At 59.5% G+C, this 12,340-nt stretch overlaps 1 protein-coding gene across 3 annotated transcripts; it reads left to right on the top strand.

Moving 5' to 3' along the window:
• The first annotated feature begins 6 nt into the window (after window positions 1-6).
• On the top strand, window positions 7-12,340 carry PTPN9 (protein tyrosine phosphatase, non-receptor type 9). 3 transcript variants are annotated; one of them, XM_010571640.1, is made up of 13 exons: window positions 7-52; window positions 4,617-4,760; window positions 5,274-5,363; window positions 5,478-5,602; window positions 6,377-6,482; window positions 7,103-7,213; window positions 7,962-8,290; window positions 8,667-8,760; window positions 8,871-8,940; window positions 9,443-9,521; window positions 9,781-9,931; window positions 10,033-10,240; window positions 10,548-12,340. In XM_010571640.1, exons 1-13 carry the CDS (start codon window positions 20-22, stop codon window positions 10,772-10,774), a joined length of 1,767 nt encoding a protein of 588 aa, XP_010569942.1. In that variant the 5' UTR covers window positions 7-19; the 3' UTR covers window positions 10,775-12,340. The 3 variants fall into 3 exon arrangements, with proteins under 3 accessions (XP_010569942.1, XP_010569943.1, XP_010569941.1); XM_010571641.1 differs by lacking the exon at window positions 7-52 and adding an exon at window positions 222-2,103; XM_010571639.1 differs by lacking the exon at window positions 7-52 and having other exon boundaries at window positions 222-4,760.

The following is a 12,340-nucleotide window of genomic DNA, read 5'->3' as shown; positions in this document are numbered from 1 at the left end:
GGGGGCCGCGCCGCGCAGCATGGCCGCGGAGCTCAGCGCCGAGGAGGAGCAGGTAGGATCCCGCCGGGCTCCCCTTCCCTGCGGCCGGGCTCCGCCGCTCCCCGGGCCGGGCCGGGCCGGGCCGGACCCCATTTCTTGGCTCTCCCGGGTTGCAGGGCTGTTTTTTTTCCCAGCGCGGCGGTTCTCCCCAAGGAAAGCCCTATCTGCAACCGCCCCCCCCCCCCCCCATCTCCCCATCTCCGCACAGTGCGCACCCCAAAGGCCTTTGTAAGGCCTGTGCCTTGGGTGTCAGGGCGAGCTGGGGTGCTGCAGCGTGGCGTTGGTGTCACGCACCCCCAAACTGGTCTCTGTGTGTGTGTCCCCGGGTACCGGTGGCCTGTCCTTACGGCCCCCCCCCCCCCAAACCGTGGGCAAGCTGGCGTGGGGATGCGTGTGCACGCGCTTCCCACGCCCCAGGCCTCCCGTGACGTCCCGGCTTCCTCCGCCGGCCTTGCGTCACTGCGGGAGGATGTTGCTGGGCTCAGGGAACGGGGCCGATAAGCCAGCTGGGGCGCGTTGGATGGCAAGAGCGATCTCTGGTTCTCCTTTCCTTCGTCCTCGTCCTCGGGGATGCCCACCCGGTTCTGCATCCGTGCCTTGAGCCGCCTCCGCCGGGCTTCCCGCCGGACAGGGATGCTGGGCGCGCTGCCAGGGGCTGCCTCGAAGCCAGGCTCCCCTCTGTCCCACGGCGATGCTCGGGCTGGCCGAGGGTGCTGCGTCGCGTCGGCCAACTCGCTGGCCTCGGGGGGCTGCAAGGAGAAGGCGAAAGGGACCAGATGATCAGTTTTCTGTTTGGTTGGTCGGTTTTCATTTCTGCAACATCCTTCCTTTATACAGAGAGGATTAGGAGGGGTGGTACGCAGACCTTCGGGTTCTCCAAACCCCCGTGTCCCCGCAGGGAGTGCTCGCCCGGAGCTGGAAGAGTCTGTCCAGCAGCCCACGCTGGTGCTCAGGAAATGCAGCTCTCTCGGGCTTTCTCCTCCATCACACCTCCTTCTCATCAGCGCCGCTCCTGGGAGCGGTACTGCTGTCTCCAGGGTAATAAAATCTCAAGGAGTGGGGGGCATTCGTGCCCCGTGTCCCCACAGGTGCCCGTGATATGTGTCATGGAAGGGGCAAAGCTTCTGGCAAATGGGGTTTTAGAAGACCCTGCTCGGGCAGGGAGGCTTCCCAGGAGAGGGATCCAAGACATTTGGCTTGTGCGGCAATATTGGATGGAGAAGGTGAAGGGATATTTGCAATAATGGCTCCAGGTTTGGATCATCAGACTAGGGTGGGGGAAGGTTGCCCTTGGTGCTGCCCTCAATGGCTTGGAAGTCAAAATAGTGGCGGTTTCTCTGTTTTCACGGGTAAGTGCTGGTTGGGGCTGGGACATTCCCTTCCTGCCACCCCTTCGTCCTCCTCGGGACCATCAGGATTTCCTCCGCTCTTTCTGCTCTCCGCTGTTACTGACAGCAAGCTGGGGGGGAATTCACTCCTCTCCTGTCCCTGCCAGCCTTGGGACATCTCCTGCTCCGTAGGATCTCTGCAGTTCCCCCCCTAGTCTATCCCAGAGGGACCAGAGGAGCTAAACTGATTTTCCTTGGGGGTTTTCAGCCCAGCTGTGATTTTCACAGGACTTATTTCCCACCCCGGGCTGAAGAAGGAGGGTGGGTTTGCTGCCTGCGCAGCCCGGGGGAGGAGGGCTTGAAGAGCCCCCGTGTTCCTGTGGTGGTGGCTTTGTCACCACCCTGCCCTGGCGCAGCGAAGCAGGGACTTTGATGACGCCAGCGCTCCAAAGACCAGCATTGTTCAAAACACCCGGCTGCGGACAATTTTGCTCACAGCGCTGCCATCGCTTGCAGAAATGGGGCTGCTTGCTGCAGCTCTGGGTCATGGGCTTCGTTTGCAGCACGAGGAGTGATCCCTGCTGTGCTCGGCTCAACACCTGTATAAATCCGTGTAGGATCAGGGCTGGAAACGATGATGAGACCCGGTGTGGCGTGTAAGGGGGGCAGAGCTACGGCTGGTATTGATGCTCAGCTCGGTAACTCCTGGCTCACCTGCTGTTGAGTGTCAGCACTGGTAAGTTTGGGATTTTGTTTTGCTCCCGGAGAAAGCAGGGGAAAGCTAGAATTCGTGGCTGAGCTGCCCTGCAAAGCCAGCGCTTGTTCTCGTGGGTCTTCCCCCTTGCAAAAAAACCCGGCATCCCTCGTGATGGATGCTGGAAGTGGGATTGCATGACACATGAAGGGTTAGATGTTGAGGGAGGAGACCTGAACCACGTGTTGCATCCTCTCCCCGCTGCCACCGTGCCCCTCGAGGCATCCCTCCCATCATCTCGGGGCATCTTTCACCATCTCAAGCTGCAGTGTCGGCTCTGGTCTCCATTTGAGGGCAGTGGGAGTGTGCCTGGTGCTCGTCCCCATCCCCATGCCATCCGGCACATGCTGGGGAAGGAGCACCTCTGCTGATATTTTGGGTTTGCATCTCCACCCAGCCCTAGCTTTTGGGCAGCTGGGGGCCCTAGGGGACTCCCTGGCAAAGTGGGGGTACAGCCGGTGAGGTTCCCCATCTTAGCTTACAGATAGGATACATTTCTATATACGTATGTGTGGATGTGGTTGTTGTGTTAAGGCTGAAGATGGTTTCTGTATTGCCCCGTTTATTTTCCCATCCCTCTTCAATAGAGCAGAAATCATTAGAAATTTGGGCCATGAAAGAGTTGCTTTTGTTTTGGCAAAGCGGAGCCTGTTGGAGATGAAGCCGTGGGGATAAAGGCATCTTGTAAGTACGGCTCCCAGGGAAAGCTGCCGCCAGCTGCTGGCTGGGAGGTGGGAATGCGAGGCAGGGGGGTGTATAACACCATGTCTCCTTTGCTCCCCACTTTTCCCGCTCCCCTCCAGTCCCTTGCCCCCAACAGTTGCAGAGATGGGAGGACCGATCCGGCTGCCAAGCCACAGCCTGTTGACCGTGGCACGCTGCCGTGCCGGGAGGGCTTGCAATGCTTAAAGGGGATTTTTGTGAGAGCTCGGAGCTGGGCTATTGAAATCCGCTTTCAGATTCCTCCCAGCGCTGTTGGCAGCAGATCCAGCCCAATTCCACAAGTTCCCTCCTGGCTGGTGCTTGCCCAGCCGCTCTGTGGGACTCCGATACCGAGTTAAGGAGCTTCTGGTTGCGATGTGCTGGGGGTCTGGGCTGGCCCTTAGTGGCTTCCAGCAGCCGTGCGAGCCGGTACCCCTTCCAAGAATGCTTGCCACGATGCCAGGCGGGCTGCGGAGAGACCCCTTGGACAAGCCAGGCTACTTCAGCTCATCCCATGAGAGGGGCTCACTGCCCCCGTCGAGCCTCACGCTGCCGATAAACCCCAGCCCTTCGCTTCCTCCCGTCGGAAGTCATTAACGCCGGCAAGCTTTTCTGGCTGAATAGCTCCCAGTAACCCCATGCCGCTGCCTGACATCCAACACCGCCGCCTGCCTGCACTCCCTGCTCCGGGAGCCAGCCTTCGGTGCTCACTGTCTCTCCTCCTCCTCCTTGCGCTGTCATCGCCATCCTCCGCTCTTGCCAGGATGGAAACTCCTCTGTTTTGGGGTGTGCCTGGGTGGGAGCAGGGCGTTTCGGGGACTCCCTCCATCCTGCCCGCATCCTTTGAGCTGTACGTGGTGGAAGGCTAGGCTGTGCTGCCCTGTCTCCCTTGGGGCTCCTCTAAGGGACAGGGGGTCAATACGCAGCAGAAAGCAAAGCTGCTTCCGTTAGCATGGGCGTTAAGAAACCCCAAGCCCACCTTGCAAACACAGCTAGTAAAAATAATACATTTTGGGGTTGTTTTGCTCACCTTCAGGGCTTTAAGCATGCTGGGAGGTTGCAGGTTGGGTTTTGCAACTGCTCCGTCAGCGCTAGGGTTGGAAAAGTTTCTTTCTTGGTTTCTCACGGTTTCGGGTGCCTGCGGTGCTGGTGCTTTGGGAGGAGGGGCTGCTCGTGCGGGATGCCCCTGGTGTGTTTTGGAACCACGGGTTGTGGGGAGCAGTGGGAGCATCCTGGGACCCTCCTGGACTGAACCCTTCTTGTCTGGTCTTCTGCGGCCGTGTGAAACTGGCCTTACTGGGTGAGCTGGTCCGTGTCCTGTAGCACATCAAAGCGTCAGTCCTTGGTGCCAGTACTTGTGTTCACATGGCCGGGTTCGCTGCTCCATGGCGGAGCTGCAGCCCTGGGAGGCCACTGCCAGCTGATGGGTTCCTGCTGTGCCAAGGCCGTTCTGTCTGAAGGGGAGTTTGCCACCTGTAAAATCCTCCTTTTGCTCCCCCTTTCCCTTCCACAAGTCTCCCTCAGCCCCAAGGCCGTTTTTCCAATGCCAGCACTCCTACCACTTGCTCCCTTCCCCACACTGGCGTTCCCTCCGTCTCCATCCCCACTGCTTTTACCCCCTTTCCCAGTACGTGCTGTAGAGCTCCCCGCTTCGCCCCAAGGAGCTGCTGGGTTTGCCGAGCCGTGCTCGGCCCCTCCCCACGCACTGAGGACCGTGACCAGGGATGCTCCTCAGGAGTTTCTTCCTCTTCCTCCCACCCCATCTCACTGCACACCCCTCGTCTCTCCCACAGGCGACCAAGCAGTTCCTGGAGGAGATCAACAAGTGGACGGGCCAGTACAATGTGTCCCCGCTCTCCTGGAACGTGGCCGTCAAGTTCCTCATGGCCCGCAAGTTCGACGTCCTGCGGGCCATCGAGCTCTTTCACTCCTACCGGGTAAGAGAGCAGGGCCTGGTCCCCCCCCAGCTGTGGGCTTCCTGCTCTGCAAGAGATCTCTGGGCCCAGGGACGACCCTCCCCCTGCTTTTTTTTCTTTTTCCCACTCCCTTAGGAGTTTTATCCGGCTGGAAAATCCTTTTTCAGCCAAGGCGAGTCACCATGGAGATCTCGCCGACCCCAGTCCCCTCCCCTCCACTGAGAGCAGCGTGCATGCTCGCAGGGTGCCCTCCCGGCTGGTGCGTGATGCCTGCAGAGCATCTCCCCATATATAAAGGATATATGTGCATATATATATACCTTTCCCATCCTGGTTTTGTAAAGCTGCTCCTCCCTGTGCTGGGGGTTGTGGTGCTGCAGCCAGTTGCAATCCTCTGCTGGAAAATGGGGCCATGGAGCAGAGGTTTCCCCGCTGGGGCTTCCCTTGGAGGGCTGAGTGCCCCATGAGGACACGATGGTGGGTGGAGGGCTGGGGTGCCCGTGCTGGCCGTCACGCCGGCCTCTCTGCCTGCAGGAAACGCGGCTGAAGGAGGGCATCGTGAAGCTGAAGCCGCACGAGGAGCCGCTGCGCTCGGAGCTGCTCAGTGGCAAGTTCACCATTCTGGTAGGTGGGGGTATCCCCCTGCCCTGAGTTACCCCAACCGGGCAGCTCATCCCGGCTCTGCTCCACGCGGGCGTCCTCGGGTGCCACGGGAGCCTGACCCTCTTTCATTGCCAGAGCGTGCGGGACCCCTCGGGAGCCTCCATCGCCCTCTTCACGGCCAAACTGCACCACCCCAGCAAGAGTGTGCAGCACGTCGTGCTCCAGGCGCTCTTCTACCTGCTGGACCGAGCAGTGGAGAGGTGAGCTGGGGTACTGTGTCTTATGGCGGCAGGTCCCCAGGGAGCCCCTTCCCTCCCAGGGGCGAAGGGAGATGCTGCTGTTCACTGAGGTTTTGATAAAATCCCTCCAAAAGGCTTCGTGGGGAACAGATGTGCTGCCTCGCCAGTGAATGTGAATTCATGAAGGTGGAATTGTGGCTGAGTGTCTGCATGCCTCCAGGTGTCCCATCTCTAGTTAGGGGAGAGAAGGGGTCACAGCTCCCTGTGGCTTGAAATTCCCTGTCTTCCCTTGGTTTGAATTCAAGCCAGTCATCCCCATGGAGGCGTTCAGCAGGGGAATGAAATCCCCCGAGCCCTGAACCAGGCTCTTCACAGCCTTTCCCTGCCCACGTCCAGGTTTCAGTTTAGCAGACTGATTCCTGCAGGCTTCAGCCAGGGAGGAGGCAGCCCAGCCGCCAGCGAGATGTAACGTGAGTCCTGCCACAAATATAAAGCCAGGATGTCCCATTTATCCTGCTGGGCTCTTTCTGTTTTTCAACTTGCCCGTCACGGGCAATGCAGCTGCGACACGCTTCAGACATGAGCCGGGCTTAAATAAGAGTTGTAGAAAGAGGTGGTGAAGCAGCTGGGAAATGCAGAAGCGAGCTTTGGGTCCATGAGTCCTTCTGGAAGCACAGAAGGGGATTTTTGGGGGTCAGCGAGCTGAAGATGAGGTTAGCATGGGGGAGATCTGCTCATGCAGGAACTGAGCAGTTGGATATTGCAGGGTTGACATTGCTCTGTCCCCTCTCTCAGCTTCGAAACCCAGAGGAACGGACTGGTGTTCATCTATGACATGGCAGGCTCACAGTACACCAACTTCGAGCTGGACCTCAGCAAGAAGATCCTCAACCTGCTGAAGGTAACAGCCAGGGGTGACCTGGAGTCCAGGGATGGCCACTTGCTCACTGAGTATGTGAAGTCTGTGGTTTTGGCGTAAATTTTCACACCAGACCAATGCTGACCACATCGCAGCTGAGGAGCACTGGCTCCAGCCCCGTAGGACCCCAGGAAGGCATTGGGAGCCTGCCAGGCTGGACCCACGGGTGGGAAGGGATCAGCTGTCCCCGTGCCGGATTCCTCTCGCAGCTGCTGGCAGCGCTTTTGGGAAAACAGATGCAAATTATTTTTTAATCGTGCTTGGCATTTCGTGCCTCCTCCCTTCTCCGGAAAAAAGAAATAACAGTAAATATTGGCTGGGGTGTGTTGTCCGCGCAAATCCCGGCTCTCAGGCTTCACCTCTCCCATGGAGCCAAACCCTCTGCCTACTCAGTTCCAAGGAAATCATTTGTTTCCATATCGGAGCATAAAAATAAGCAGCGCCGCCGGCTGTGTGCGAGGCATGCTTTGGGTGCGTCATTGCCATCTCGGGGTGCCTTTGCTGGTTGTCACCTCTGCTGGGAGGTGTCACCCCCCCGGCAGAGCGTGGAGAGGGGCCAGTTCCTCCCTGGCGGCGTGGATCTGACCCCCTCCTGTCCACAGGGTGCCTTCCCGGCTCGGCTCAAGAAGGTTTTCATCGTGGGAGCGCCCATGTGGTTTCGTGTGCCCTACTCCATCATCAGCCTGCTGCTGAAGGAGAAGCTGCGGGAGCGGGTGAGTGAGTGCGGGCCCCCCCCCCAGCACGGCACCCTCGGTGGGGAGGGCAGAGGCTGTTTTCCCCTTGGGACAGGATGGTGTAGGCAGCTTGTGCCCCTCAGCCCCATCCCCTGGAAGCTGCTGAGCCCAAATCCGTGGGAAACGGAGGCTTTCTCAGCCTGTTTCATAGGGGTCGTCAACCTGTTTTGGTATTTTCAGCAAATATCTTGAACCCCTTTTGAAATCGCCTTCGATTTCTTCTTCTGTGGTGAGGCTGCCAGCAGCTGCAAGTAGAGGCAGTGGTAAATGATTAAAGGGAAAGGACACCTCTTCTGAGCACGCAGGAGAAAAGGGAAGCTTAAAAACCTGGGCTCAGGCCCTATTTGGCAAAGCCAAAAATACCTAAACTGGTATCCTCAGCGTCAGTGGTGCTGCTGGCAGAGCCCGTTTCCAGCCTGACGTCTCCCTGGGCTGGACTTTGCCCCTCTGCTTTTGGTAGGGGCTCGGAGCCACTTGCAAATTTGGAGCTGGGTGTCAGGGTGGATTCCCACCCTGGGTATGTGGTGGGGCCAGCCTCTGCCCCACTGCTGGTGTTCCCTTGGGTGCCCTCCTGGTGCCGGGGAGGAAGGGGGAAGACCCCCATGCTGTTGGGGGAAATCCCTGGGCTCCATCAGGATTGTGCCAGACGGTTGGCATCCCTGTCCCTGTCCCCAGTGAACCCTCTCCATCCTTGGAGTCACCCCTGCCCCTCGTCTTCCTCCTGCAGGTGCAGATGGTGAAGATGTCGGAGCTGAAGGAGCACCTGCCCCGGGAATGCCTCCCCGAGTACCTCGGGGGGTCCCTCAAACTGGATCCTCTAAGCTGGAACTGCCGGTTCCTGCCCCAGCAGAATGGGCATCCCGACCCCCTGGACGAGCTCATCCTGGTGCCACTGGTGGCCCCCAAAGATAACGGCTCCGTCCATGTCCCCGGGCCCAAGTCCGTCACCCTGCAGGAGCTGCTGGATCACGTCAGCCACAAGCAGAAGCGGGGCATCTATGAAGAGTACGAAGATATTCGGCGGAGGAGCCCAGCCGGCACCTTTGTCTGCTCTTTGTGAGTCGGGGAGAAGGAGCCGAGTGCGGGCGAGCGTGGGGGTCCCTCTCTCGTGCCAGAAAAGCCGGGTCCCCCCTGCCCCGCTTCTGCTGCTTGGTGGCAACCCAGCCGCCTCTTTGGGGTGCAGTGCTTTGGGTTAGCCATGGAGACCCCCAGCTCCTTTGCAGCTCCGGTAGGCCCCGGGGGTACAAGGGAGCTGCCGGAGAGGGGACAGTGGGGACAGGACCTGGCCGGGACTCCGCTTCCCGAAGCTTTGGCCAGGTGATGGCAGCAGAGCCCAGGCTACGGGCACCGGAGGCTTGCGCAGAGGGAGGGATGCTGCCTTTTCCTTCCCTGCCTGGAAGACATCCCTGCTTCCCTCTCCCCTGCCTCCCAGGGCACCCTACAACCAGGATAAGAACCGGTACGGGGATGTGCCCTGCTTGGACCAAACCCGCGTCAAGCTGGCAAAGCCGTACAGCCGCCCGGAGGTAAGCCAGCCTGGGATAGAAACTCAGGGGTCCCACGTGAAGCTGACGCAGCTGTCCCAGCCACGGGGCTCTGGAGGGGCTCATGCTGTGTGTATTTTTCTCCCCCCCAGCTGACCGACTACATCAACGCAAGCTTCATGGACGGCTACAAGCAGAGGAACGCTTACATCGGGACTCAGGGTATGGCCTGAGCCACCAAGGGGCTCTTTTGCTCCTGATGCATGTGTGGGCTTCACCTCCCTGCCCAGCATCGGCCACTTGCCATGGTGGGGGACATCCCGTGAGCGGTTTCTCCTGGGAGAGAGCAAGTGGGTCCATCCTCCTTCAGCCGCCTCCCACAAAACAGGTCCTGGGCTGAGCAGACCCCTGCTAGCAGCGGCGATGGCAGCCCCCTCCTCCTGCCCCTAACGTGGCCCCTGGTTTTGCCCCATCTGCCCAGGGATGGAGCAGCAGGGAGCAGAGCGGGGGGATTGGTGCTGAGCCACAGGGATTCGGTGCTGGGGCAGGGGGGGCAATCCGTGGCAGCTCCAGGCAGGGCTGGTGGATCCACGCCAGGGTCGGTCCCTGCGGGAAGGGGCTGTGGTCCCCCGGGGAGGGTGAGGGGGGCTGGCGGAGGCTGCTGGGTGAAGGGGCTTGCTCAAATCCATCAGGTTTTGGGCTGACGTATGGGCTGTCCCCGCAGGGCCTCTGGAAAACACCTATGGTGACTTCTGGCGCATGGTGTGGGAGCAAAACGTCCTGGTGATTGTGATGACAACCCGGTGAGTGCTCGTGGTCGGCGCACAGCCCTGTTTTTCTTTGCAAAATAAGCGTTTTTGCTGTTGGAGGAGCAGCGCTGTGCTCTCTGCAGTGACCTGGCAGCTGTGGTCCCAGCTGGAGCCCCTCAGGGTGGGGACATCATATCAGGGATGGACTGTTTGGTCCCTGTGGGATCCTCAAGGGACCAAGGCCGGGTGGCATGGGACATGTCCCTAGCAGGGCGAGGAGGACATCACCAGCTTGTCCTTCTCCTGTTCTCAGGCTGGAGGAGGGAGGCAGGAGAAAGTGCGGCCAGTATTGGCCCCTGGAGAAGGATTTCCAGGTGTGCTTCGGGGCCCTGACCATCACCAACCTGGGCGTGGAGAACCTCAACCATTACAAGAAAACCATCCTGGAGATCCACAGCTCAGAGGTGCGTGGCTGCAGCCACGGGGATGGCACAGGGGTGCTGGAGGTCCTCTCTGGCCAGGGGCAGAGAAAGGGAGAGGGTCTAACCCCCCTGTTTTCTCCCAGACCAGGGAGCGGCGGCTGGTGTCTCACTTCCAGTACCTGAGCTGGCCGGACTACGGCGTCCCCTCCTCTGCGGCCACCCTCATCGACTTTTTGGGGGCCGTGAAGCAGCAGCAGAGGGTGGCAGTCAGCGCCCTGGGACCTCGCTTCAAGGGTCACCCTGGGGGACCGCCGATCGTGGTGCACTGCAGCGCTGGCATCGGCAGGACAGGTAATGGGGTAACCCCACTGCTGGGCTGGAGGTCTTGGTGGTGGTGGGGCATGTCCAACCTCCCAGGGACGTTTCCATCCCGGGGACCGACGGCGTGTTTGCAAGTTAGTTGACCCAGGACGCGTGTCCCCAGGACCTTCTGCAGCCATTGGACCTGGGAGAAGTCTCTGCCCCGCTTCTCCCGACGCCTGTGGTCGCATGTGGGAGGTTGGTGGGGGGCCAAGGACCACCACTGCCCCGCTCCGGTTCTTGCAAGGGGCAGCGATGGCTATTCAGCGGCTGACGCTGTCCCCGTTGTTGTCCCCAGGTACCTTCTGCGCTCTGGACATCTGCCTGTCCCAGCTGCAGGACGTGGGCACGCTGAACATCTACCAGACGGTGCTGCGCATGCGGACCCAGCGCGCCTTCAGCATCCAGACCCCCGAGCAGTATTATTTCTGTTACACTGCCGTCCTCGAGCACGCCCAGCACGAGGGCCTGCTGCTCGCCAACCACAACCGGGCCGGCCAGGAGAAGAGCTCGCCGGGACACTGAGACCCGCTGCCTCCCCACAGACAACCCCCCCACACACCTCTTCCCATCCTCCCGGGGTTGCCAGAGCCGCCTCCGCGCCCGTCGGGACTCGGCAGAGCTGTCGGGACAGTGGTGCCGGAACACGGTGGCAGGCAGGCAGGCAGGCAGCTGCCCGTCCTCGACTATTAGCACTGCTATCGAACTGTGCCTTATTCAAACCAAATGGTGGCTGCCGCTCGCTGGGGGGTGGAGGACGGCGCGGGAAGAGGCTCTTGCTCCTCTCCGTGGTATTTCTGTTGGGGGGGTTGGTTGTTTGGGGAGGTGGTTTTTCTTCTCTTCGAGTTGTTTTTGTTTTTTGGGGGGTTTTTGGTTTTTTTTGTTGGGACCATCTAAAAATGTTATCTAGAGAGGGGTTTTGCAAAGCCCTAGGAAATGTATTTCCAGTCCTGCCCCTGCCCTGGGGCTTAGGAAGAGGCACCTACGTCAGTCTTACCTGCCACTAAGTCTGTGTGTCTGTATGTATGTGTGTATATAATATATCCTTGCTGTGCCCAACCCCGGCTATTATATAGAGACATATATACAAGCACCCGTTTTTAGGAGCTCCTGTGGGTCCCCGCTGTCCTGCCGTCTCACCGCTGTGATCCGTGGAGCGGTGAGTTTGGTCCTGGCTCTGTCTTGTCTTCCCCCCCTGCTGCTTTTTTCCCTTTCCTGCCCCCCCTGCTCCTCACAGGTAGCCTTGGGACCCGGTACCCGCTCCCATGCCCATCCTGCGGGAGGCATGGGGATGGATGCTCGGCGGCATCCCCCCAGCTTTGCTTGTCTCATTTTCCCCATCCTCATCTCCTGCTCGGAGAGGGCAGCTCTGCTCCTGGGAGGGGGATCTGGAGGATTTTGGCCACGGCAGGCGGGTTGGCCGGGGGGTGAGGAGCTCACAGGCGTCCCCCCCCTTGGGGCACAGCTGCGGGAGTCACTAGGTACGAGGTGATGGGGACGCACGGGGACCGACCGGCTTTCCGGGTTGCCCGGCTTTCCCAAGCCGGCAGCGGGAACCCGCGGGCCCAGCCCTGTGGTGAGTCATGGGCTGAAAAAACGGTGAGCAAAAAAAAAAAAAAGCTAAAACCCTCGAGAAGCGGCAAGCCAACCTGTGGGGCAGCAGTGCCCGCCGGGGATGGCTGCTCTGGCCCCCTGCCCCTCCGTGCCACCCGGGGAGCCGGGACTGGCAGCGCCTGGGCCTCAGTAACTTTATACTGTAATAAGCTCTTTGAATGTGTATATTCTTATTTTTTTATAATCTTGGGGGGGGTGGGGGTTTTTTGGTTGTTTTTTTTGTTTTGTTTTGTTTTTTTTGTATTTAACATTAACTTGATCCAAGCCAGAGCCAGAAGTATTTGTAAATGTTCCTATTTTGCTCTTGTTCAGAGAAACATTTTTGTTGTTACTTTTTGGGTTTTGTTTTGGTTTTATTTGTATCGACATACAAATATACCACCAGTGATCGGTCCTCTTGGGTCTTGTGGTGGAGTTGGTCAGGGGCAGGAGAGAGGGACTTGAAGGCTTTGCGCACCCTGTGGTCCCCAAAAGCAA

This window comes from Haliaeetus leucocephalus, unplaced genomic scaffold (genome assembly GCF_000737465.1).
Source record: "Haliaeetus leucocephalus isolate CR32 unplaced genomic scaffold, Haliaeetus_leucocephalus-4.0 Scaffold339, whole genome shotgun sequence".
Classification (NCBI taxonomy): Eukaryota; Metazoa; Chordata; class Aves; order Accipitriformes; family Accipitridae; genus Haliaeetus; species Haliaeetus leucocephalus.
Note: the sequence above shows the minus strand (reverse complement) of the source record. Positions and strands in the feature narration are given on the sequence as shown.